Source organism: Setaria italica, chromosome VI, assembly GCF_000263155.2.
Source record: "Setaria italica strain Yugu1 chromosome VI, Setaria_italica_v2.0, whole genome shotgun sequence".
NCBI classification, from domain to species: domain Eukaryota; kingdom Viridiplantae; phylum Streptophyta; class Magnoliopsida; order Poales; family Poaceae; genus Setaria; species Setaria italica.
The window spans coordinates 32731163-32757759 of NC_028455.1; the positions used below are offsets into that span (position 1 = coordinate 32731163).

The 26597-nt window shown below is 49.9% G+C and overlaps 2 protein-coding genes across 3 annotated transcripts; both read left to right on the plus strand.

Annotated features, from left to right (window-relative positions):
- Nucleotides 1-12697: 12697 nt before the first annotated feature.
- Nucleotides 12698-15366, plus strand: LOC101777507 (L10-interacting MYB domain-containing protein-like). The gene is made up of 4 exons (XM_012846699.3): nt 12698-12998; nt 13982-14060; nt 14249-14554; nt 14649-15366. Exons 3-4 carry the CDS (start codon nt 14249-14251, stop codon nt 15207-15209), a joined length of 867 nt encoding a protein of 288 aa, XP_012702153.2. The 5' UTR covers nt 12698-12998; nt 13982-14060; the 3' UTR covers nt 15210-15366.
- A 2089-nt stretch (nt 15367-17455) lies between these two features.
- On the plus strand, nt 17456-23016 carry LOC101756677 (squamosa promoter-binding-like protein 15). Of its 2 annotated transcripts, XM_004973842.4 has the most exons (11): nt 17456-17827; nt 17924-18676; nt 18897-19090; nt 19178-20022; nt 20131-20205; nt 20316-20423; nt 20506-20623; nt 20763-20898; nt 20982-21126; nt 21222-21842; nt 21926-23016. In XM_004973842.4, the coding sequence occupies exons 2-11, from the start codon at nt 17979-17981 to the stop codon at nt 22340-22342; spliced, it is 3357 nt and encodes a 1118-aa protein (XP_004973899.1). In that variant the 5' UTR covers nt 17456-17827; nt 17924-17978; the 3' UTR covers nt 22343-23016. The 2 variants fall into 2 exon arrangements, with proteins under 2 accessions (XP_004973899.1, XP_012702492.1); XM_012847038.3 differs by having other exon boundaries at nt 17456-18676.
- Nucleotides 23017-26597: the final 3581 nt, after the last annotated feature.

Sequence of the window (26597 nt, forward strand, 5' to 3'; positions counted from 1 at the left end):
GCGTCGTCACGCGCCATCAGCAGCAGCAGCAGCACAGGCGACTGGTGGCGGCGGCGGCGGCGAAGCGCCGGTACAAGGGGACGGCGAGGAAGGAGGCGGCGCTGGCGGAGCTGGTGGAGCGGAAGGTGGCGGAGGCGATGGAGGCGTGCGCGGGGGGGCACGAGGCGGAGGCCGGGTGCCGCGTGGCGTGGGACGAGGTGGAGGAGGTGAGCCAGGCCAGGGCCGACCTCCGCCGCCGCATCGCCGAGGCCCCCCACGACCCGCTCGAACCCTTCTGCGCGCGCAACCCCGCCGACGACGACTGCGCCGTCGTCTACGTCGACGACTGACGAAGCCGTGCGCATCCACCGCAGCTCGCTCGTTTAATTTGGCTCTGAATCATCATCTGCTTGGTCTGTTTACTGCCTGGAGTAATAATGGCATGATTATTTCATGAGAGATCGCAAGGATTTATTCCATTCTGTGGCGTTTACAGCTGCTTCCCCAGTTCTCTGAATCTGAATGCGATGGGCATTTCTGCTTGCGCCCCTGACTGACTCCCTGTTCCTGAACCATGAACACCAGTGTGCGAATGACCGACGAGAGCAACTAAGAAACCAGGGGCAGAAACAATTGGCTTCGGCAGCATTAACCTTTTCGTGCAATGATGTATCCTTCCCAAAATTAGGACATTGTCCATCTAATTTCGGTAGGGGTAGCAAGTGGATTGCGGTTTTCCAATCAGTCGTCGAGATAGTGTTTGTAAGTGATCACCGAATTGATAGGCAGGTGAGGGTCCAGGCATGTTGCCATGTTCGAGATACTGTTTGCTTACTGAAAGACGGAAGAGGCCATAGCTCAACTGTCCAGTACAGCGGCAACCGTTCACGGGCCGGGCTATGAGCAGCTGGTTCTTCTGGTCAATCGTTCAGATTTCACCCGCTCGAGGAGTTTGATGGGCGTAAGAAGAGCTGCACACGTAGGCTCGCCGGAGACACCGGGCAAATAAAGAACCTGGCGTCCAGAAGATGTTGCTCCACAGTTGCTGCAACCTGGAAACCAAGAAAATGCAGCAAATGGGACACAAGATGATATTGTCAATCTGACTACGGGGTGTTTGGATACCCCAGATTAAACTTGAATCCCTATCACATCAAATGTTTGCACACTAATTAAAAGTATTAAATTTAATCTAATGATAAAACTAATTGCATAAACGAGGGTTAATTCGCGAGACGAATCTATTAAGCCTGATTAGTCCATGATTAGCCCGTGTGATGCTACAGTAAACATGTGATAGTTATAGATTAATTAGTCTTAATAGATTCATCTCACGAATTAGCCCTCGTTTATGCAATTAGTTTTATAATTAATTCACGTTTAATCCTTCTAATTGGTATCAAACATCCGATGTACCTCAAATTAAAAATTAGTTCATGGATCTAACCACCCCAGCGGCTATTGCAGCTGCAGGCTTGCAAGGTACTAGCACCCACTGTGCACTCAGTCAGTATACTCTTTCACAACTTTCTGACTTTGTCGGTACAGAAATTTATTGTCGTAATGACAGGTTCAGCACATAGTAGATATATTGGATGTAGCATGACAAATGATTGATTATTGAGACTGGGGCTTGGTTCTTTATTTCGATTCGCCTTGATTTCTCTGTCCGTAAGCAATGCTTTGCTTATTTTGAGAATGTGCAATTGATTTAGCAACGTTGCTCTCCTAGTTGGTTGAGTATTGTTAGTTGGTTGAGTATTGTAGAACTCCTTGCGTGCTTCAAGGGACAAGCATGCAGTAATTAACATCCCAGCATATCCTTTTGAAAATTTAATTTGGGTATTGGCACAGATGTCTCTAGATGACAATATGTCGCTTACATGTGGATGCCATAAGCTTGAGATTGACTTATATGATTCTAATTTGTTCTGTGCTTAGTTTTCAATGTTGTTTGATTTTTTATCAAAATCAGCAGGGAAGCCTTTAGCTATATTTTTTATAATTTTTTTATTCCAGATCCGTTTAATTCGCTTCCACGGGGATCGAATCCAGGTCTGCTGGATGCTACGTTCAATGTTGTTTGATTGATATGGCTCGCTGAGCATTTATGGGCATATCTGAACTTGGTCAGTTTAGCAGTTGGTTTGAAAAAATAATATCTTGTGGCTAGGGATGCATGTCTTTGGATGATTATTGGGTTGACCTAAAACTTGTTGGAATGAACTAAAATGATATGCTACGAATTTAATTTAGGGGGAGAAATGAACTAAAACTAGCTGAACAGGAAACACTATCGGGTTCGGGTCTACCATTTGCAAGTGGCATCATGGTAGAATGAACTATATTAGTTTTAAAATCCACATGCTTACTTCATCTTTTTCTTTCAACAATCCTGATCATCAGGTCAAACATGAAGATGGCTGAGCTGAGTCGACGGAGGTGTGCGCCGCGCGGTGTGGGACGAGGTGGAGCTCGGCGAGCCAGGCCATGGCCGACCTCTGCCGCCACATCACCGAGGCCCTGGAAGAAGCCCTTCTTCGCGCACAACCCCACCGCCGACGGTTGCTTCTTCGTTAATCTAGCTATGAATCATGCTAGCAAAACAATCTGACGCGCATTGTAGATACCTTGCTTGTTTCGCGTTGTAGTGTGTGCGTGGGCAGCTTGTTGCCATGCACACGGTGGACGCAGTCTTGGGGAAAATTAAGCCAACTCTGTTTCATTGCAATTCCTTTATACTGCGGTTCTTGCAGCGCCAAATCTCGTGTGCAGTGGTTCGAGGGTTCGTGTTAGTTCATCATCATGTGCGTGGTCTGCTTACTCTGCCTGCAGATCGATCGAGACTCCATGGGCGGGAGAACATGTTTCGGATTTGCATTCAGTTATTCACTCTGGAATCTGAATGCGACGAGCATTTCTGCTTGTGGCCCAGTTCCTGGACCCTGAAAAGTGGTGAGGGCAACTCAGGAAGCACATGCGGAAACGATTGGCTTCGCGCGGCATCGTTGCCAGTGCACGCACTAACCTTTCCAAGTAATGATGCATCATTCCCAAAATTAGGACGCTGTCCATCTAATTTCGGTAGGGATATACAAGTGGATGGATGGCAGACACCCTAATTTGCGCTTTTCTTTTCAATGAGTCATCGAGACAGTGTGTGCACGAGTAGTAGCGATCTCTGAATTGATAGGCAGGTAGTAAGAAGAACTCCTCCACCGGTGTAGGTGACAAAGTGTTGGCATGTTCAGACGACGATTGGTATCGTGGTCGATGCCCCTGTTTGTTTACTGAAAGACTGAACAAACAAGCCACATGCCATAGCTGAGTTGGTGACAGATTCAGATTTCAGAGCATGACTCTGGTAGCAGCAGCAGCAGTAGTAGTATACACAAAGCACCTAGACAGACACCTGTGAACCATGGTCAGCTCAGCTACCCCCCGATTCCTGGCGCATGTGAAGGGTGTACTAGACTGGACCAGACCACGCCACCAGACTTGCTGTGGTGGGCATAGCATAGCATATGCACACGACACTGATTAATAGCACTGGTACCCATGCTCCTCCCTCGACGCTGTGCACAGGCTCTGCATGTTCCGGAGGAAAAGAAAAGAAACCCCGGCCTCTCTGATGGACTACGCCTCGCTCCATGGATTGGATGGCCATGGACGGACGGAGGGAGGACGCGTGGGGCTCCAGCCTAGTACGCGGTAGTACTACGAGGGATTTGGCTGGATCCCAACCAGCGCAGACCTAACGTGCTGGACGCAGGCCACCAGCTGCCTGCTCCCAAGTACTGGTACGCGCATGCAGTCTGTTGGCGCCGATGGTTGGGGGCCTGGGGGGTCCCGCGTACGACGGATCGTATCCGTATCTCGAGACGTATTCAATTTCGTGCAAAGGTTGTTCAGCTGCCGCCTGCCGGGCGCCGGCAACGAGACCACTGGAGGTCTGATTGGGAGCTGGAACTGAGCAAGTGACGAACTGTGCGAGAATGCGCTAGAGCTCTAGGCATGGCGATCTGCGTGCAGGATGTTGAAATCGGGAGAGGGGGCCTCGAGCTGCCTTTAATTTTCGTGGTCTGGTGGTCTTCGCGCACAGACGGAGGTGAAAACGAAAGCGCAGCGTGGACGGTTTAGGCGTTGTTTGATTTGCCCTTGCTTGATCTTCAGGGGGTGTTTGGATGCGAGGTACTAAACTTTAGGAGGGTCACATCGAATGTTCAGACGTTAATTAGGAGGACTAAACATGAGCTAATTATAAAACTAACTGCAGAACCCCTATACTAATTTGCAAGACGAATCTATTAAGCCTAATTAATCCATCATCAGCAAATGGTTATTGTAGCACCACATCATCAAATCATGGACTAATTAGGCTTAATAGATTCGTCTCGCGAATTAGACTCCATCTCTGCAGTTAGTTTTGTAATTAGACTATATTTAATACTCCTAATTAGTATCCAAACATCCGATGTGACAGGTACTAAAGTTTATGGGGGTGTATCCAAACACCCCCTTAGGGACTAAACTCCCATTTAGTCAGGACTAAAGTTTAATCCCCTATTTATTTCTAGTGATTAAAAAAATTAAATGAGTTGAATAATGATCAACTTACCTCCAATCATTGTTGCCCTTGCCTTTTTCCTTCTTTGCCTCCCCACGCAGGCACGCACAGCACACGCGCGAGCGGTGGCGTGGGGGTACGGAGGCGGCGCAGGGGTAGGGTGGCGGCCCGACGAGCGGCCGGCGTGCTGGGGGCGGCGGGGATCGGGAAGGGCGGGAGTGGTCGGCGAGCCGGGAGCGGCGGCGGGCAGCGGGGCGGGTGGCCGGGGCGGGCGGTGAGCTGGTGTCGAAGCGGGCGGGAGTGGCGGCGGGAGCCGCCAGCGGGCTGGGAGCGGCAGGCGGGTGGCTAGGGGTTGGCGGCGGGACGGGTGGGGAGCTGGTTGTGGATAAGTATTAATGAGAGGTACAGGATGTCCAAGGTACCTTTTAGTCCTCATAAGCAAACTTTGAAGACTAAAGATGACTAAATTTAAAGTTTAGCGAGAGCATATCGGGTCAAAAGTCAACCTAGACTGGTTCGGCTCAGCTCAGAGCTCCGGGCGCTGACCAGGCGGGCAACCAAGTCGACGTAGTGTGGCCGAAACGCTAGCTTATCCACGCACTGTAGCAACGAGATTACTATTTGAATCACACAGGCACAGCGGCATCGAATTCACCCTGCAGGCGGCAGGCCCCACACCACCCGCGCGGCGTCGTCCTCCACGTCGGCGTTCAACAAAGGCCGCGTCCTAGCCCGGACGTAGGACTAAAGTTGAGTCACGTGATACCGAATGTAATACTAACTAATTATAAAATCAATTGCACAGATGGAGACTAATTCGCGAGACGAATCTATTAAGTCTAATTAGTTTATGATTTGATAATATGATGTTACAGTAAATATGTGCTAATCATGAATTAGTTAAGCTTAATAGATTCGTCTCACGAATTAGTCCCATCTATGCAATTGATTTCGTAATTAGTTTATATTTAGTACTTCTAAATCTAAATATACAATATGATAAGGTCCAAATTTTAGGTCGTGGAAAAAAAAAATTCTAGAGGTAAAAGGATGGGTCAGTGATTGCGCCTGCGGCCAGGGCTCCAGCCCGTATCCGCTGCCGCGCGCATGGACCTCGCGTCGGCGTCGCGCGGATGGTTGCGTGCCGGGGGCCAGGGGACGCGTCCCAGCCGGCGCCGGCCCGATCGCCTGCGAGGATCCTTATCTTATCGCCGCCGCGCCGAGGTCGCGGGCCACGGCACGGCTTGGGGTTGGGGTTTGTTACGACCACCGCGGGGGCTGACGTCCCGGCGCCCGCGCGCCGACGCCGAGCCGAAACGCCCCGTGCCGAGGACGGGCGCTCCACGTGAAGCGCGCGGAAGGTCACGTCGCGGCGAGCCGGTCGAACCGCGCCGCGGGGGGCGCCGAGCCCAGCTGCCGCTGTCCGCCCGGCTGGAGCGAACGGAAGGCGACCGAACCGTCCCACTTGCTCGGGTCGGGGCGTCGGGCGGGCAGGCAGGCATCAGGCCGCAGGAGCCGTTCCGTCGTCCGCGCGCGCAGGGCAGCGCGGCGTCACGTCGCGCGCGGCGCGGGCGGGCGGTGCGAGGCCAGATGGTGTACAGGGTAACAGGGAGACGGCGACGCGCACGGCATATGCCTCGTGGCGGTGCCTGCTGTTACTACACTGCCTGTTGCGCCGCGACAAGACAAGGAAACGAACGCTACGAAAAAAAACTAGCCGTCCCGTCGACGGGAACCACGTGCCGGCGTACGAGCAGGGGGGGGAGGAGAGAGACGGCCGGCGATCGGCGTAGTACGTGCAGTGGAGTGGGAGGAAAAGGTTCAGGCTGGGGTCCTGCTGGACGAAAGTCGAAACCCGCACGTAGTCTTCAGGACGAAGGCTGTTTAGTGGGCGCGTTCGCACCCGTCTCCATCTTAAACCACCCATGAACTTTGTTTCCAAATCGACGTGCTCGTTTTATTTCCATCATCATCAGGCCCGCCCCAAAGCCAGGAGCACCGCCGTCCGTACACGTGGCGTCCCTCTCCTACGAACCTACGCAGGCGTGTACGTGCACACCACCTTATACAACTAGAAGGCTAGAAGCCTAGAACGACGGCACGGCCGGGCTCTGGGCTGGGATGACGACGGACGGACGGAGAAGATGATGTGCCGGCCGGTACCGGTACGTCGTGCGTGCGCGTCAAGTGTACGAGCGGGCGCGGGTGTGGACGTTCACATGGGGACAGCCGGCAGCGGCGGCGAAAGAAAGGGCCGCGCGCGCCGAGCAAAAGGCGAGGCCGACGGCGACAGCGACGCCCGGCGAGCTGCACGCCTCGCCTCGACGGCTTTGCCGGCCGCTGCGTCGCGTCGCGGCCACGCGGCGGCCTCTGCGCCCCGGCCGGGAGAATGGAGACCTCGTCGCCAATGGATCGGCGGGCGCGTCAGCGTAGGCGGATGCTGGATCGGGGATTGGACGGGACGGGATAACCTCCGGGGATTAGAATACGCGGGCGCCTAGTAGAAGAAATGTGAATAAACAAGGGCGCGTGAGGAGCTGACTACCGATAAGCTAGGGCTCGTGACGGGGAGAGGGATTAAGAAAGTTGATAGAGGAGTAGAGAACACAGAACGGGGTGGGGGGCAGGTGGCCGCTTGGGCCCGGGGTGCCGTACGGAGGCCACCATCGGCAGCAAGTAATTCTGTGAGATCCTTGGTTGACATGATATGAATTATTTGGTTTTTGTAAGGCCGTGGTGCTTGTTTCATTCGAAGAGTTACCATTGTATCGTACTACTGATCTTGCAACAGTAATTAGTGTCGCGTCACGTTTCAGCTAGCTAGGGCTTTGCGAAGAGAGGAGTGTAATGTTTGATGTCACCGGGACCACGTTAGGAATGTGGATCTAGCAACAAAGGTTGACGCTTCGCTTCCTTTTGGGTAGAACGTGGTTTTTAAGACTCCCTTGGGTCTAAATTGTACCAAGATGTTTTAGTTTTATCGTATAAGTTAAACTTCTCCGACTTTTATCATCTTTATGAGGAAAATCTTTATCCATTGTCCGCATCAAATTATTCTATTAAATCCAACATGAAACATGGATTCATGATGCATTTATTTGGTACTACACATGTCAGCATATTTTCTACAAATTTCATCAAAGTTAGAGAAATCTAACTTAGGCTAGGAGGGTATTTGGATTTTTAGTCCGGACTAAAGTTCATGTCACATTGAATATTCAGAGGCTAATTAGGAGGATTAAACATGAGCTAATTATAAAACTAATTACACAGATGGAGGCTAATTCGTGAGACGAATCTATGAAGCCTAATTAATTCACCATTAGCACATACTTACTGTAACATCACATTATCAAATCATGAACTAATTAGGCTTAATAGATTTGTCTCGCATATTAGCCTCCATCTGTGCAATTAGTTTTGTAATTAGTCTATATTTAATACTCTTAGTATCTAAATATTCAATGAGACAGAAATTTAGGATCTAATATTCGATGGGATAGAAATTTTAATAGGGATAAAAGAACCAAACTGGCCTAAGGGGGTGTTTGGATCCTAGAGCTAAAGTTTAGTCCGTGTCACATCGGATATTCAGATGCTAATTAGGAGGACTAAACATGAGCTAATTACAAAACTAATTGCAGAATCCCTAGGCTAAATCGCGAGACGAATCTATTAAGCCTAATTAATCCATCATTAGCGAATGTTTACTGTAGCACCATATTATCAAATCATGGACTAATTAGACTTGATAGATTCGTCTCGCGATTTAGCCTAGGGGTTTTGAAATTCGTTTTGTAATTAGCCTATGTTTAATACTTCTAATTAGTGTCTAAAGATTCGATATGACAGGGGCTAAAGTTAGACCGGGATAAAAAAACCCCCTAAACTAAAAACAAGTAGTGGAGAGAGGTTAGTAACAGTCGCATTCGAGTACGATAAGCTGGCAGCTTGATGACATTTGAAAAGACATGGCAGACCGTACTCGAAAATAGCACCTACTACTCAACATGGGCGAAAAGAGTCTATCTATCTATCAATCACACGAAAGCTGGCAAAAACCTACTCGCAACTCTTGGACAGTTGTTTTAACTTCATATGCTGGTCAATTAACCGGGAAATGTGCTTTTCTTCTTCTTCTTTTTTTTAAAAAAGATATGTGTTATTGTTTCTAAATAGCAAGCTCGCTCTTTAATTCGACAATTAAACGGGAAAACATAAGAAAGGGGATTACCTGTGGAGAGCAAGAGAGGAAAATGGTGCCCGACACTAGTAGTAATGTTGCCCATTTCAAAGGGGACCAAAGAATATAAACTATAACACGGTCCGCGCCAACCGAGCATATAATTGCTTTTCTCACGAGCCAATAATCGCTTGACACCAGCCTCTAGAGCTAAATAAACTACGAGGGGGCCTTAGTACAAGATTTTATCTTATTTTATTTTGATAAGGAGACTCGGTGCAAGATTAGCAGCTGCCCCTTTACTAACCACTGTTTTGACCATACGGTTTTGGCTAACCGCACATGTGATGGTCGGTACTGTAACACACTAAGCACCTCGCCCAGATAAGGCCTCTCTCGTGGGGGTGTGTCAGTGTGTACCCACAGAAAACTGACGTGAAAGAAAATGTACGTACGGACCACTTCCCGGCCCTGTACTTTTCTAATCCCCGGTCGCCCCCAAGGACTTCTATGATTGCTTATTGTATTCACAATGATGATGGCCATGTAGCCTTAGCACTGTACTATGTTTTTTCTTGGTGGTTGATATTGCTACGCGCACAACGAAAGCTGCACCTGCACCTGCACACGGCGTCGAAAGGAGACCTGTGTGGGTAGGGGGCCAAGTGTCATTTAACACGTCAAGGCCATGTTAGGTTAGGCCCTCTCCAGAACACGAGAATTCCATACAAATTTTGTGGGAATTCCAGCATGTTTCTCTAAAAAAAAGTTATGTGCTATGCAAGGAATTATCAGTCCAGTTTATCTCAGAAAAATCAGGGTTTTTTTTCTTCCTTTCCCTACGTTTAGCTTGCGAAAAATCTCGCTGTGCTCCTTCAGCTGAGCTTATTTTTGGTAAGGAGCTGTCAGGTCACTGCTGCCATCTTTACCAAATCAGCCCGGTACCAAGTTGCATCTACGTGAGATGGGAAATTGGGAATCCAGGGCCTCAAGAGTCATCGGAAAAAAGGATGGATTTTTACCATCTTTTCCAAGGTCGCCGAATTCGTGATGAGGCTCAGAACCGTTGCTAAAAAAAACTTGGGAAAGTTTCTTAATCCCGTCGCGATCGCATCCGTCACCATCGGCAGCGGAGCACATTCTACAGCGCTCGCCATTTTCCCAGTTGCAAGATGCGATCCACCCACAATTTACAAAGCGAGGGCTGTCCTGTCCGAGGAAAAAAAAGAAATAGGGGCAAATGACGAAAACGTACCTGTACGTTGGGTCCCTGTCCTAGGTTTTACATCGAGAGTTGGTGAACCGTAAATCGTCCCTTCCATCTCGCAGTTTAACTTTTACTGTTGCTTTGTTGTATACGTACAGTACATGTGTGGCAGAGAACACAAGAAAGGGTGACAGCGCAGAAGAAATATAAAATGTAGCTAATAAAAGGCACCGAAAATTTGTGAGGTTGGGAAGCCGAATCCAACAATATTGATGCCTGACTTTTAGACATGATCACTTGTTTTTGGCATCATAATGCATGGCCGCAGATGGTGTATGGCCGAAGTGCTCTTTTTTGCGTCCCGGCGAACTACACGTCTGTTGGATCTATTTATGCATTCCTTTCGAGCTTAAGATTCCTCAAAAATTACTAAGTTTTGAGCCTCACTATGACGCTTTAGTTCATGATAAAGTTAGCCATAAAATTGTCCCACCGTTGCCAAACGCCAAAGCTATTTTTTCAGAATTTTAAAATGTGCGTGCCATTTTATTTGGGTTAACAGAGTATTTGTTTTCTTTTCTTTTGTAATGTGCGTACCAGCTTGTACGGAAACATAGTTTTATTTCGAACAGGAAAAGGTACAGTATTAGTAGATTTAAGGTAACAAAGAAAAGAAACGAAAAGATGAATCGAGCTGCTATCCAAGAGGACCAAGAACGTGGTGAGCTAAAGAAAAAGCAAAGGTTCGTGAACATTAAACAACACCCAGCGACCATCCACAAGACAACGCAGTAAATTAGTTTCACCTTGAAAAGCAACCGCCCGGATCAAATATCGGCTGGCTAGATCTGAACTTGTTTAACATTTTGTTCAACCCGCATCCTGTCATCCTCGCTCCCTCTCCAGTCTCTCAGCTTCGCCGAAAGAATGCCAACTCGCCATTTGACTGCACGAACCAGTCGCTTTTTTGTTTTTTTTACTCCAGCGGGGAGTGCTGTCCAGTACAGTGGCTACCTTTCTCGTTGCCGTTGGCGGAGCGCGTTTCCGCGCCGCACGGCCCCGCCGGCCCAGCCCTCCGGCAGCCGCACGGCCACTGGCCCCGCGACACGCGTGGCGCCTGCGCGGCGGCGACGCGGCAAAGAGGACGGGACGACGCGGGGGGCTGAGACGTCCGAGCGGGGAGTATAGTACTATAGCATTACTTCATAGACCCCGTGGGGCGGGGCGGACGGGAGAAAAAGCCGTGGACGGGCTCGGTGGCGCCATCGGCGACCGGCGAGCCACCCCGGCGGAGGGAGGAATCCGCGAGGACAAATAATTGAGGCCGGGCGCGGGCCCCGCCGCCGTCCTCTCGCTCCACCACCACATTTGTTCCCCGTTTTGCCCCTGGCGACGGTTTGGGGAGGCGACCGCAACGTTTCGTCAGATAAGCAGGCGCGCCTCTACAGTTCAGACGGGGTTGGGGGCGATTTCAGTGTGAAAAATCAACTCAGTGCGTGTGTTGACTATGCTTTTGATAAAAATGGGTAAGCACTACCGCGGTGGTTGCACAGTGAGTCTGTCGACTGTCGCGGGTGGCGAGTGATAACACCTGCTTCCCGATTTGGCTTGAGTTCGAGGGGTGAGCGCTCTTCAACCACTCGATCCAGGAACCGGGGCTAAGGTTGCATATCATTGGATGCTAGAGGTCGTGTCCGTCGTGATAATGCATCGTCATCGTATGTTGCTGTGGCGACATCTTGAGTGGATTCAACCGATAAGTGCCCGAACAGTAGAATCGAAGTGGCAATAAGCACTTTTTGCTGTATAGCGAGTCGATTGTGTTAAAGATCTAAACTTTTAGAAGGTGGTGGGTAGCCCCGGAGGTTCACGGTTGAGTTGGATCTAGATAAGAGCTAACATAAGTGATCGAGAGAGTTTAGGAGGTTCGCAAGCGCTCTCTCTACACAAGTGTAGGATCACTTTTGTAACCTATTTTTTTTATTTTTTCACGACCCTAGCAATACACTGCCATCTTAACAATTGAGATATCTTATTTGGACGTATACTATTTAGCATAAAATTATAAAAAAACTATATAAATCGGCCCTCACCGGTTCTAGTCCAGTTCTAGTCGTCTACCACACGGAGGGCGTTCGAGTTTGGAAAAGCTTATTGCCAAGATCAAGATATCATAATAGAACAACAAGTATGCAACTGAATTCTCCCTTCTGCAAATCAATCCATCGAAAAGGGGCATCTCTCGTTTTCAGTCACAAGTAGAATTTTACTAAGAAATGGTGCAACTTTTTTTCCCTATAAAAGATGGTGCCACGCTCTTGTTGAGCACTCCTTCCTCTATTTTTTATCCAAAATATTTGATCCACTTCCTCCTCGAGGTAAAAAAAGAGCGCAGTACTGTCGGGGTAAGGCCCTGTTTGGCATAGCTCCACTCCACAACTCCAGCGACTCCAACAAAAAAAGTAGCCAAACAACCCAACTCCAAAACTCCATGGAGCTGCCAACTCCATGGAGCTGTAGTACAAATGAGGGTGGAGTTTTGGAGCACCTCTTTTGCTGCTCCAAAACTCCCTCTTTTGAACCTCCTCGTGGAGTTGGTGGGTAATTACCCACCATTGCCACTGATTACACAAAAGTAACGTTTCATTCTTCTCCCTCGCGCCTCTGTTTTTCTCCCTCGCGTGAAGTCCCGCCCGCGCCGCGTGTACCCTAGCCGCGCCGCCGCCCCTGCCGGCGGCCGTCCACCCCCGCCGGCGGCCGTCCACCCCCGCCGGCGGCCGGCCGAGCCCCGCCGCCAGCCGCCGTAGGCCCGCCGCCGTTTTCCTACCCCGCCCGGCCACCTAGCTTCGCCTCCCGCCGCATCTGGACGAGCCCGCCGCCGGCCGAGCGCCCTGTCGCCGGCCCCCGAAGCCCGCCGCGAAGGCCCGCCGTCGGCCGTCGAAGCCCGCCGCCAGCCGCTGTGCCCCGCCGCCGCCCGTGTCGCCCCGCCGCCGAAGCCGCTGAAGCCGCCGTCGAAGCCCGCCCGCCACCGGCGTGGGAGGAGATCCGCCGCCCATTCAAAGGTATGAAATCCCCAGCGCCAATCCGCCAATTCGAGTCCCCCTCTATGAATTAGGGTCCCGTGGATTACTATGGTAGATTGAGGGAAGTGGTGAATTGATGGATCTTTTGGTTTGCTGCCGGAATTCCAAATTCCTCTCGGCCGGCCGCCGGCCCGGTTTGCGCAGGGGTTGCCTGCAGCCTGCAGAGGCCTGGCCTGCCTGAGCAAAGACAAGGCAGAGGAGCCCTTGCATGACTAGGAGCCTAGGAGGCTTGCACTGTTGTGTAGCTAGAGTTTTTCACTTCACTTCAAGTAGACTGTAACGTACGAATGCTATGATAGCTTCTTGCAAACTAGTATATACGGTACCTCCGGGGGGCGATGTTTCTAATCATTGTCAATTATGATATGTTTGATTCTGCATTTCTGCTGTGTGCAAAAGATCAGGTGGTGTACAAAAGCTTGCAAATTTCTGCTTGCTGTACGCTTTCCATTAATGTTTACCTCCATTGCTTCTGGCCTGTTCTGATGCAATGCAGCAATACGGTGCTACAAATGAAATGATTCTGGCACAATTTCAGAGTGGTACAGCGGCACTGTGGTGCCTATACCACGCACTGTATGGATATCTTCATAGATTACTGCACATTGCCATCTAATATAACGGACGACCATTCTTTATGACACACTTGTGCAAAGTCTGACTGTCATGTGAGCATCATCATATCTGATACTCTATTTGCCAAGCAACCATGTTGCCACGCTAGGACGAAATTCTCTGTACATAATGATATACCTCTATTTGCCAGAAAAATGGTGAACATAATGATATGTACTAACAGGCCATTAACCCAAATTCAAATCCCACAAAAGAACATTCCAGAAAGTGGTTTCTTCATTATGAATACGCATGGCCATTCACATTTGTTATACCTCTGATGTATTATGAATTTGGATGACAGCTTTACAGAAAAATGCATTCCTGACTGTTACACTTTTCTGTAGGTTGATGGTCTGCGGGAGCACATGAAGAAAAGTGGACTTGCAAAAAAATCGAGCTCGTTATCACTTCCCCTTTGGTGAGGTATAGTCTCGTCTTAATATATTTGTGTGCACTTGTAATGTTCTGGGTGCATTGACTGATAGGCTTCCTAATGTTTGATATGCGCAATCTCGAGTGCTGTGTGTATGAAATTGATATACTCTATTGCTGTGTGTGTATGAAATTGATATACGCGAGGGCTTCTAATATGAAATTTGTGAGTTCGATAGATGCCAGAAATTGATTGGAATTCGGAGAACACTCGAGTGTTGTGTGTGTTGTTTGCCGAACAAGTTGAAAAAGGAAATCGGCCAAACACACACTTGAATGCACTTGGTTATGCTGAGGTTGAGAAGGGGTTCAAGGAAAGGACTGGAATTGTGGCTACCAAGGGTCAGATCAAGAACAAATGGGACAAGTTGAAGGAAGATTTCAAAGCATGGAAGAAACTAATGCTAAGGCAAACAGGGACTGGTTGGGATCCTATAAGGAAGACTATTGCTATGGATGATGAATGGTGGAAAAAAGCTAGATCTGTAAGTTGGTTAAAAAATTTTGCTATATTTTTTTGCATATGTCAAACCTGTTGATAATACTTATAATAATATTATTATTATGTGCTTATTTCAGGAGATTCCGGGTTGTGGCAAGTTCAAAAAGAAGGGCCTTGAGAATGAAGATGAATTAGCCAAGTGTTTTGCTGACATTACTACTATTGGTATTGATCATTGGTCTCCTCATGTTGTGAATGTTGAAGCAACCGAAAATGTTGATGTGACACAAGATGAGGCAACCAATTTTGAGCCAGAAGGTGATGATTTCATTCCTGAAACACAAGAGGAGGATATTGGTATTTCTCCTTCACCTGCGAGTGGCAAGAGACTGGCAAGGCCTGTTGACAGGAGTGGTAAAAAAGCGAAGTCTGGAAATGCATTCCTAATTCAAGAAGCAGTAACAAGTATGGCAAGTTCAGCTAATGAATATATTTCGAAGAGACATGGAAAATATTCTATTGAGGAAGTGATGGAGGTTGTGATTGCTTGTGGGGCCGGCTATGATAGCAATGAACATTACATGGCGTCTGAATTGTTTGTGAAGAAGGAGCAAAGGGAGATGTTCATGACCTTGCCTACTAATGAGATTAGGTTCAATTGGCTTAGGAGGAAGTACAATGATAAATATGAAAAATAGAAATTGGCTTAGTGAGAGTGATGTCATTTGTGTATGCTACTATTTTATTTTTGTCGCATGTGTGGTACATTTTATCTTATTGCATTTTATTTATGTATGACAGTTGTATCTTACATTTCATTTATGTCAATGTTCACAGATGTCTTCAAGTGAGTCTGATGAATCTAGTGATTCTGATGGTGAATATTTTTTTAAAATGGTTGAGAGCTGTGGTAAGCTAGCACAAAGTTATCATGACTCATATATGGATAAGGCACCGCCGAGATTTATGTTTTCACAACAGAGTGGAATGGGATGGCTGATGGAGACGGTAAACACTCCAGGGGAGTGCCATCGAATGCTTCGGATGAATGAGGTTATTTTTCAGGATCTTCATGATGTGTTGGTTGAGAGGTACGGATTAAAACCATCGAAGCACATGAATACTCTTGAAATGTTGGCCATTTTCCTATTCACATGTGGTGGGTGTGAGTCAAATAGAAGAGGACAGAATAAGTTCAAACACTCAGGTGAAACCATTAGTAGAAAATTTCATGAAGTTCTAAATTGTGTGGTTGCCATGGCACAAGATTTCTTGAGACCAACAGATCCTAATTTTCGCAATGTGCACAAGAGGATTAGGAATGACAAGAGAGCATACCCACACTTTAAGGATTGCATTGGTGCACTCGATGGAACCCATATTCGTGTGTATTTATCACCGGAAGAACAAGTGAGATATATTGGTAAGACTGGAATTGCAACTCAAAATGTGCTTGCTGTTTGTGATTTTGATATGCGCTTCACCTATGTGGCTGCGGGTCAACCGGGTTCTTTGCATGACACTAGTGTATTGTACCATGCATTGGAAGCAGATGTAAATGTCTTCCCACATCCTCCTCAAGGTAAATATTTTTCCTTATGTTCCTTTTCATATTTGTATGCACAAACTTATTTTATTTTACATATGTGTAGGCAAGTACTATGTTGTAGATGCGGGCTATCCTAATCGTCCGGGGTATTTGGCTCCATACAAGGGTGAAAGGTACCACTTACCCGAGTGGCATCGAGGTATGGAACCAAATACTCCAAAAGAGAAGTTCAATCGTATACACTCATCTGTTCGTAATGTTATTGAGCGGTCGTTTGGAGTGTTAAAAATGAAATGGCAAATCCTTTACAAGATGCCCGGTTATTCAATGGTCACACAAAAGAAGATTGTTGCTGCTACTATGGTTCTACACAATTTCATACGTGAACATGCTAGCATTGATGTGGACTTTGCTAATTTTGATAGAGATCCTACCTACATGCCTACTATTCCGGAAAGATACAACAAGTATGCTGTGTCTCAACATGCCTCCGATGGATCAACTTCGGAATCAAGCTTTGTGACTATGGACACCTTTCGTGATAGTATGGCTACATCAATTGCCCTAGCATGGAATTAGTGCAATGATTATTGTAACGACCTTATTTTGGAACTATGAATTTATTTTGAAATTTTAAATTTTTGGAACATGTAATTTTTATTATTATTTTGGACTTCAATGCATGTAGTTTCATTTTATATTTGTGATAAGTAGTTCAAGTCGAATCAGGGGCAAGAAAGGCAATCTACCCTCAAACTCCTCTTTTCTGGAGCTAGGGACACCCTCCCAGCCAAACACCCTCACCAGACAGCTCCAACTCCACCCAGAGCTGGCTCCACCTGGAGTTCTGGAGTGGAGCAGCTCCACCCAGAGTTGGAGTCATGCCAAACAGGGCCTACGTCCCAAGTACAATAATGCATGTGGCGGATGGCATCGTCGTACGAGGACGACAGAGGATCCGAGTCCATTTTGACGGGCCGGGCGCGCCAGGGCCGTACCGTAAAAAGCAGCCGCACACATCACCACACCACGGGGTTCAGATCGCCGGGAGGCGGGGCCAGGCACAGGCAGCCAGCAGCCCAGGGGAGACGCACGCCGCGCCGGCCGCGGTACGAGCACGAGTGGTGGTGGTGGGCTCGTACCACCGGTACCCGTGCCTGCCCGCGATCGCTCTCGTCTCGCTGCCCCACCCCGCCCCGTCGTACGGCCGGGCCGTCCCCCGCGGGCGCGCGGCGTGGGACGGCACCACCACCCACCACCCTCCCTCGACCCTCCCTCCAACTCGAGCCCTCGCTTACCCTCGCTAATTACGCGCACCTGCCACCGATCCACGCGCACGCCACCACCCGCCGCCCGGCCTTCCCCTGCCTGTTTGCCGCGCCAGGACGCCACCCGCGCAGGCCAACCAAGCCCAAGCCCGAGCCGTCCTCCCTCTCCCTCCCCTCCCCCTCCGCTCGATTCCCCTTTCTCTCTCCTCCCTTTCACGCCTCCCCCCTTCCAGCCAGCGCCGCATCACGCCATCGGCCCATTCCTCCTCATCCCCAACCTCCGCGCTCGCGCGCCGCGCTCTTTCCACCGCCGATTCCACCACCTGTACTGGGTTCGCTCTCTCCCTCTCTCCCCCTCGCAGCGCATCCCAGCGGCATCGCTTCCCCGGGGGGAGGGATATTTCTGGTGCTATTTCTGGGGGGTTGGGGAGGGCGGCGAGGTGGGGGTGACGTGACGCGGGCGACTTGGTCCCCCGTAGACTTGACGAGCCGAGAGCAGGTAGCTGGAATCTTCTTCCTCCGCCGCCGCTCGCCTCGGCTCCGCCGCTGGTGCCTCCCCGCCGCGGTTGCTGATTGGTTTGACCTCGCTGTGCAGATCCGCGCGCCCGGAGGTGGATCGGTGGTTGCGGCGGCGGCGGCGTTGAGGAGCGATGCAGCGGGAGGTGGGGCCGCAGGTGGCCCCCCCGCTGTTCGTGCACCAGATCCAGCAACTGCCTCCCCATGCCGCCGCGGCGAAGAAGCGTGGCCACCCGTGGCCAGCCGCCGTGGCGCCGGCCAAGGCGGCGGCGGCGGCGGCTGCGGCTGGGGAGGGGAACTGGAACCCCAAGATGTGGGACTGGGACAGCCGCACGCTAACCGCGAGGCCGTCCTCCGACGCGCTCCGACTCGGCGGCGGCGCGCAGGGCCAGCACCACCAGCAGCAGCAGCAGCCGGCGGCGTCCGCGGCCGCGAAGGTGGCTGAGGCGCATCGGCGCGCTGGGGGTAGCGGCGCGCTGAACCTCCAGCTCGGCCTGCGGGAGGACGCGGCGACCCCGATGGATACCAGCCCATCGGCTCCCGTGCCGTCCTCACCCTCCCCACCTGCTTCGGCTGCGGCGGGGCAGGAGCCGGTTGTTAGGCCGAGCAAGCGGGTCCGGTCTGGATCGCCGGGGAGCGCCGGGGGATCAGGAGGCGCTGGGGCTGCGAACGGAGGCGCGAGCTACCCGATGTGCCAAGTGGATGACTGCCGGGCGGATCTGACCAGCGCCAAGGATTACCACAGGAGGCACAAGGTCTGCGAGACTCACAGCAAGACCACCAAGGCGCTCGTCGCCAGTCAGATGCAGCGCTTCTGCCAGCAGTGTAGTAGGTAATGATAGAAACCGCCTCCTCCCAAAACTTTCATGGCAACTTTTGTTGTTGTGGTGCTACTAGTAGGACTCTCTTTTTTACGATTTGATCGCTGCTTCTTCACACCCCGTGCGTATTGGGCTGGAGAGATGGTTCTCTGTCATGGTGCTGCCGGTGTTGGTGTGGGCTATGAGAGCATTTAGTTACTAATAAGTTGGTTCTTATGGTCAATCGTTTAGATTTCACCCACTCGCGGAGTTTGATGAGGGTAAGAGGAGCTGCAGACGTAGGCTCGCTGGACACAACCGCCGAAGAAGAAAAACTCAGCCAACAGATGTTGCTTCGCAGTTGCTGCTACCTGGAAACCAAGAGAATGCAGCAAATAGGACACAAGATATTGTCAATCTGATTACTGTTATTGCGCGCTTGCAAGGTACTAGCAGCACTCACTGTGCACTCAATATACTCTCTCACAACTTTGTGATATAACCAGTACTGAATTTTATTGTCCTAATGACAGGTTCCAACGTTGGTAAAGCGCCTAGCATCCCTCAGATTCCAGATAAACAGAATCTGGTTGAAATTATAAGCAAAATAAATTCATTGAACAACACAACCTCTGCGCCAAAGTCTCCTCCGCTAGAAGTTGTTGATTTGAATGCTTCACAAGATCAGCAAGAGGATTCTGTGCAAAAGACGGCTAATGGAATTGACAAACAAACTGTGCCATCTACCATGGACTTGCTAGCAGTTTTATCAACTGGCCTTGCGACTTCAACCCCTGAGACAAACACATCTCAGTCCCAAGGGAGCAGTGACAGCAGTGGTAATAACAAGAGCAAGAGTCATTCAACAGAGGCAGCAACTGTTGTAAATTCACATGATAAATCAATCCGAGCTTTTCCTGCTGCTGATTTCATGAGAAGCAATAGCACTCACGAAAGTCAACCTCATGCATACAAGGATGCAGACCAAGGGACTCAGCCATACTTGTCACTGCAGCTGTTTGGAAGCATCGAGGAGGACATCCCTCCGAAGATGGACTCTGCAAACAAGTACCTATCATCAGAGAGTAGTAATCCTCTGGATGAGAGATCTCCTTCGTCCTCTCCACCTATAACTCACAAATTCTTCCCCATACATTCAGTAGATGAAGAGGATAGGCATCCTCATGATTATGGGGAAGATGCTGCAATGGTTGAGGTTAGCACAAGTCGGGCATGGGTTGCACCACCACTTGAGCTCTTCAAGGATTCAGATCGACCAATCGAGAATGGATCACCACCAAATCCTGGGTACCAGTCGTGTTATGCCTCAACATCTTGTTCGGATCATTCACCTTCTACCTCAAACTCAGATGGACAGGTAGATCATCTTAGAAGCTTGCAATTCCAGTTGTTCCCCACTTTTCCAAGATGTTGTATCATTTTAGCCATGGACTAAATTCTATTCTCTTGATTTACCATTTTATAGGATCGGACTGGTAGGATTATATTCAAGCTGTTTGGCAAGGAGCCTGGCACAATACCTGGGAACATTCGTGACGAGGTATGGTACAACTCATTAGATTATTTTAACAAAACACTTGAAGCCCTGTTTTATCCTGTTTACTACAGACTGTAGTTGAAATAATTCTCCTTTCTTGTCTTGATCATCAGATTGTAAATTGGCTCAAACACAGCCCTACTGAGATGGAGGGATACATCCGCCCTGGTTGCCTTGTACTATCCATGTACCTATCAATGCCAGCTATTGCATGGGATGAAGTAAGTGTCACTCAATTAGACAACAAAATTGGAATTCTACAACTAATATATCTAATGCGGAACCTCTGTAATGTAACTACAGCTTGAAGAAAATCTTCTCCAGAGAGTAAACACGCTAGTTCAAAATTCTGATTTGGATTTCTGGAGCAAAGGAAGGTTTTTAGTTCGAACTGATTCCAAGTTGGTATCATATAATGAGGGTACGCACACGACTACCATCAATAGTGCCACATTTTGTTTTTGTCTATCCCAGCTCATCTGAGAGCTTACTTTGGTCTTTTGCTTATGAGTTCTTTTCACCTCATTTTAGTTGATGCCAAGTTTGCTAATTTATTTCAGGAATGACCCGTTTATCGAAATCGTGGAGAACATGGAATACCCCTGAGTTGACCTTTGTGTCACCAATTGCTGTCATTGGTGGGCAAAAGACCTCCCTCGTTCTGAAGGGCCGTAATTTGACTATTCCTGGCACCCAGTAGGTTTCAGTTGTAAATAATGTTTTATCAACAATAATATCTGCAATTTGAGTGACTTGTTCTTAACCTTGCATCAATGCAGGATCCACTGTACCAGCACAGGAAAGTACATATCCAAAGAAGTGCTGTGCTCAGCATATCCAGGTACCATATACGATGATTCAGGTGTTGAGACCTTTGACTTGCCAGGAGAACCTGATCTTATTCTTGGGCGCTGCTTTATTGAGGTTTGTAGTTCGAAGTCCTTGTTGTTTCTGATATATGGAAATTTGTTGTTCACATTGGTAAAGATGATTGAAACTGTTGTCTTTGATGTTTACAGGTAGAGAACAGGTTCAGGGGTAACAGTTTCCCTGTTATTGTTGCAAGTTCAAGTGTTTGTCAGGAATTGAGAAAACTTGAAGCTGAGCTTGAGGATTCACAGTTTCTTGATGTCTCTTCAGACGATCAGGTTCAGGATCCTAGGCAGTCAAAGCCAAGGGATCAAATTCTGCACTTTCTTAACGAACTTGGCTGGCTCTTTCAGAGGACTGCTGCTTGTACATCTTCCACCAGATCCGATGTTTCCGATTTGGATTTGATTCAGTTCTCGACTCCTCGGTTCAAATACCTTCTGTTGTTCTCTAGTGAGCGTGACTGGTGCTCTCTTACTAAAACACTTCTGGATATCCTCGCCAAGAGAAGCTTGGTTAGTGATGAACTATCGCAGGAAACTATGGAGATGCTAGCAGAGGTTCATCTTCTGAACAGAGCAGTGAAAAGAAAGAGTAGCCGCATGGTACATTTGCTCGTAAAGTTTGTTGTTATTTGCCCAGATAATTCCAAAGTGTACCCTTTTGTACCAAACTTTCCTGGCCCTGGTGGTTTAACTCCGTTACATCTTGCTGCATCTATTGAGAATGCAGAAGACATTGTTGATGTCTTGACAGATGATCCTCAACAGGTATGTTCATAAAGTTCAGTTTGTGTTTATCTTCAAGTTATTTTACATCAATATTTCTTATGATTTTGCATACATCACTGCAGATTGGCTTAAACTGCTGGCAGTCAGTTCTAGATGATGATGGTCAATCTCCTGAAACATATGCCAAGTTGAGGAACCATAATTCTTATAATGAGCTTGTAGCGCAAAAGCTGGTGGACAGGAAGAACAGTCAGGTTACCATAATGGTCGATAAAGATGAAGTTGGTATGGATCAGTCAGGAAATGTTGGTGGGGTTCGAGCATTGCAAATACAATCTTGCTCCCAGTGCGCCATTTTGGAGTCTGGTGTGCTAAGGAAGCCTTTGCGGTCACGAGGATTGCTTGCTCGGCCATATATCCATTCAATGCTCGCCATAGCAGCAGTCTGCGTTTGTGTATGTGTATTTATGCGAGCTTTGCTGCGGATTAATTCTGGCAGATCCTTCAAGTGGGAGAGGCTGGATTATGGTACACAATAAACATTGAGGACACCTGAGCTATGTATTTGGTATTGTTAAGTTAACAAGCAGAGCGAATGGAACAAGTTAAGTTTCCTTGGAACTCCTCTATCCATGGATGAGTGAAAAAAGTACTACTGATGAAGGAAAACTCCTTCCCGGGGTAAAAGAAGTGTCAATAGGTGAGGAGCTGGAGATGTTAGATGGGCTCTAGCGAAGTTAAAGTTAAACTGGCAAAACCCTGTCGAAATGGTGGAACTCGAGCAAAGTTGCCACATGCTCTTTGCGGGAAAAGGGACATAGCAACTGCGCTCCCCCACAAATCCACAAGATCGATGGATGGAATCACAGTTCCGGGACGACGAGTAAGTAACCTCGATTTCGTTTTTGCTGGTTTAAGCGTGTGAATCTGTTGGTTCATGTATCAAAAGATGGTGTTTAATTATCTTGCTCACCTTTTCACATTTTTTATTTTTTGTGTATTAAATACTGTACTCTAGCATGGACGCGTCCTATCTTGTCTTTAGATAGTAGCAGGGGTAAATGAAAAGAGGCTTTGCATATCTGTATCGTTCATAGTGCCTTTGTAGCTAAATAGAAAAATAGGCAGATTTAAAGTGTACCTGAATCCACTGTTTTATTTGACACCCACCATAACCCCATAAGATTCTGTTTTGAATAATCTTTCTTGCACCTTTCTATGGTGTATTTTCGCTGTTTTTTCTTTTTATATGCCGGCTGATTGCTATGGTTATTTTGTTCATCCAATGTTCGTTCTGACTTGCACCCGTTCCTGTATTCTCACCCAAATTCCCTGGTTTCCATCACTATTCTGAACGCTGCTGTGTTCAAAGTTGGAAATTCATATTCTTGTAGGGGAACTTTATATCAGCGATATATGCTTTGGTTCATGTGGCTCGTACGTGCTGGCAGAGACGACCGCTCTGTCGAAGCACTACGAGAACAGTGTCGCAACCAACTTTCTGGTGTCTTGTCACGGGAAAAAAACCGATCCAGCTCCAAGCGTTGGCATGGTGCGTTGTCGTCCCGCCGGGTCCGCGTGACGAGAATGCGATGCCTTGCTTGGCGCCTTTTCGGGCGTCGCCGTGCGGTGTGTGGATCGCCCCGGGGACACGGCGGTGGAGATTCTGGCGAGTGGCGGGGGCGTGACATGCCCGCTCGAGGTCGAGGGCTCCATGACATCTACCCCCGCACCCAGCCACCATGCGTGGTGATGCGCGCAGCCCGGAGCCATGCCTTTCTTTCCCCGGCCCCCCGCGGCACCAGCTGCCCGGCAGGCCGCACTCGCGACTCGCGAGGTGCATGCACGCGCGGCCTGGATCGCACGGCCGGTAGCTTTCCCTCGCATCTGCCTTTCCACATGGCTGCCGGATTGGACGCGCGCTGGCCACGTTCGCGAATGATGTCCTGGGTGCGGTGCCACCAAACCCTCTTCGCTCCCCCACTTTGCCGCGCGCGCTACAGTGATCGATGGGGTCGCCGTGGGCCGTGGCCATGGCACGCCGTCACAGCCCCCGTGCCGTGTCTTCGCGTCGCGTGCGTTCTTGTGGCGGCGCGGCACGGGCACGTGAGCTCGCCCTTTTCTGGTGCAGCAAAGCTGCCGCAGGCTCAACTCGTCCCGTCCCGTTGCTACCACCCTTAGCCGTTCCCGTGCAACGGACCAACGGCGACGGGTCGGTCAGTGCTCACGGCTGGGGACGACGAGGGTGCCGATCCGTCCCGGCGCGCCTAACAAGACGATGGACCACGCCAGCCACGACGACGTTGCGTGCGGGCGGGCAGCACGCAGGGCCAGAACACGGCGAGGAGGACATCACGAGGGAGGTTATGTAACGTGTTTGCTTTTGGAAGCAAAAGTGGTGTGCAACCAAAGCGAGCGACCGAGCGCACGGCAGGCAAGGCAACGCCGTGTGCGTCGGCGTGGCCCCACCGCGGGTCGTCGAGTGGACGAGCCGATGAGCACATCGTCGCATCTCTCCGTGTTGCAGTCCAGTCGCCGGGCTGGATAGATCATAGAGGGTGAGAGGCGACTCCACGAGTCAAAGATCAGTTTCCTGTTCCGGATAGGGCACCGCCGCGTCCTCGACACGTATTCGATCTACGTCCGGGGATGATTGGCAACTAATCCAGCATCGTGACCGGCGCGACCGATCGACAGCCGGTGAGACACGTACGTACGGACGGCAGTCCTCACCGGAACGGCACTAGCTTGTCGAGACGGACGTGTTGGACAATGGACCTCAGACCTCTCGCCATCCGGCGGCAGACAGCCGGACGAGACGGCCGAGGCGCGCAGCCGGGTCCGTGCGCGTCGCCACCAGCCAAGCCAGCGATGGTCCTCGACTCCTCGTCACGATCAGTGGCCACTGGTCCAGCGCCACGCCTGCGTGCGAGCGCGGGGAACCGGTAAGGAGCTGCTGCCCCCGGTGGCCCCGGGCGGCCGGGCGCGCCGCGCGACGACGCGTGCGGCGCGCGCGCATCCATCCACATCCACCCAGGACGGGCGTGGGGATGATGGGGGAGGAGACGTCTCGTGCTCGTGCGCGGGGGCGCCGGGCGCGGACGGCGGACGGGGATCATGGGATGAGGAGGAGGTGCCCTGACGGGGGTGGCCTGGCCGCCTGGCCTGATGGGTGCCCGTCACATGTTGCCCGTGCGCGACGACAGCGTGGTCGTCCGCTTCCGCCGGCCTCGGGCCTCCTGCTCGGTGCGGCACGAGCACGATCCAATCAGGCCAGGCCACCCTGCCGCCGCGGCAGTTGCGGTGGGAGGCTGGTTTGGCTGGGCGCCCGCGGCTGCAGGGTGAGTGGGAGGAGGATGATGCTGTCGCCATGTGACGCGATGCGCCGGTGCGGTGGGAGGAGAATCGCTGTGCAGTTTCGGGCATCTTCTGTTTATATGTTTTTAAGAGGCACACTTCATTGTTTAGGCTGTGTCTGGCGCTGGAGCATTTCGTTTTCTGGGAGATACTAGTAGAGATTCTTGAAACGGAAGCAACAACGCAGCACCAGTTCCTTGGGTCCATCTGACCCTGATGGAAAAGAAAATCAATGAACGCATGAGGTGGTCCAAAGTCCAGACCTAAGAAGGCTGATCCTCCGCATTTGGCCCGACCTTTTTTGTTGTAGCGTAGCGGAAGGAGCCACTGACCTGAATGAATGGGGCGGGCTGAAATGAAAGGATTCAAGCCCACGAAAGCATAGCCGCATAGCTGCTAGTTCGTCGTCGTTGTCGTCCGTCGGTCAGTGTGCCTCTCAGTCCAGTCCAATAGCCAGATCCAGCACAAAACCCGGCCGGTTTCTTCTTTAAACCTCTGCAGCGGCGGCGCCGGGACAAGCATCTTAGTGCACGACTTTTGATGCTTACCGAAGTGAAGGCCCAATTGGATCCACAAACAGAAACTTCAAGCCCGCATATGACGACCTCACGGCCCGCTCCAAAGTCAAAACATATGACGACCTCCCAGGGCCCATTCAGAACGTCCCGTGCTCCCGTCAGCCCATCCCGATTCCCGGAACGATTCGCTCGCCCGCCCACCTCACAGCAGTCAGCATCACTCATCAGCACCGCCCAACGCCCGAGTCCCAGCTCCCAACCAACCCCCAGCAGGAACGACGCTTCCGATCCGCGCTTCCCCCGGCCGCCGGCCCGGAGCCTTCATCCGATCGATTGCCAACCCATCCCGCCCCAAATACTCTTGCACAGAATTGCTGTAAATGCGATGCGCTAATCTCTCTGCTTGCGTCAGCAAACAGACTATTCTCTTTGCTTATTTTTAGCAAGTGTCACATCAAATATTTAGATACTAATTAGGAGTATTAAACGTAAGTTATTTACAAAACCTATTACATAAGTGGAGGCTAAACGACGAGACGAACTTATTAAGCCTAATTAATTCATCATTAGCAAATGTTTACTGTAGCAACACATTGTCAAATCATAGACTAATTAGGCTTAATAGATTCGTCTCGCCGTTTAGCCTTCGCTTATGTAATGGATTTTGTAAATAGTCTACGTTTAATACTCCTAATTAGTATTTAAATATTCGATGTGATGGGTGCTTAAAAATAAGCAACCGAACCAAACCAGACCTAGGTTGGCTGCATACACTCGTGCTGTGTCTCTCTTGCTCGTTTCATTCCCCATGAAACTTCCTGTCTATCCAGAACAAGCAAAAGATGTCACTTTCGGTAGCTAATTTGGTAAACATCTGCCGTGCTTCCTTGTACTGTCCTGCTGATACGAGAGTATGCTC

What these genes read in the sequence shown, in the direction of transcription:
- LOC101777507 (XM_012846699.3), top strand. Translation starts at nt 14,249, where the DNA reads ATGCCAGAAATTGATTGGAATTCGGAGAACACTCGAGTGTTGTGTGTG. An exon ending in GGTGGAAAAAAGCTAGATCT is followed by an intron (nt 14,555 to 14,648) that starts GTAAGTTGGTTA and finishes TGCTTATTTCAG; the next exon opens with GAGATTCCGGGTTGTGGCAA.
- LOC101756677 (XM_012847038.3), top strand. Translation starts at nt 17,979, where the DNA reads ATGCAGCGGGAGGTGGGGCCGCAGGTGGCCCCCCCGCTGTTCGTGCAC. An exon ending in TTGACTATTCCTGGCACCCA is followed by an intron (nt 20,899 to 20,981) that starts GTAGGTTTCAGT and finishes GCATCAATGCAG; the next exon opens with GATCCACTGTACCAGCACAG. An exon ending in TGACAGATGATCCTCAACAG is followed by an intron (nt 21,843 to 21,925) that starts GTATGTTCATAA and finishes ACATCACTGCAG; the next exon opens with ATTGGCTTAAACTGCTGGCA.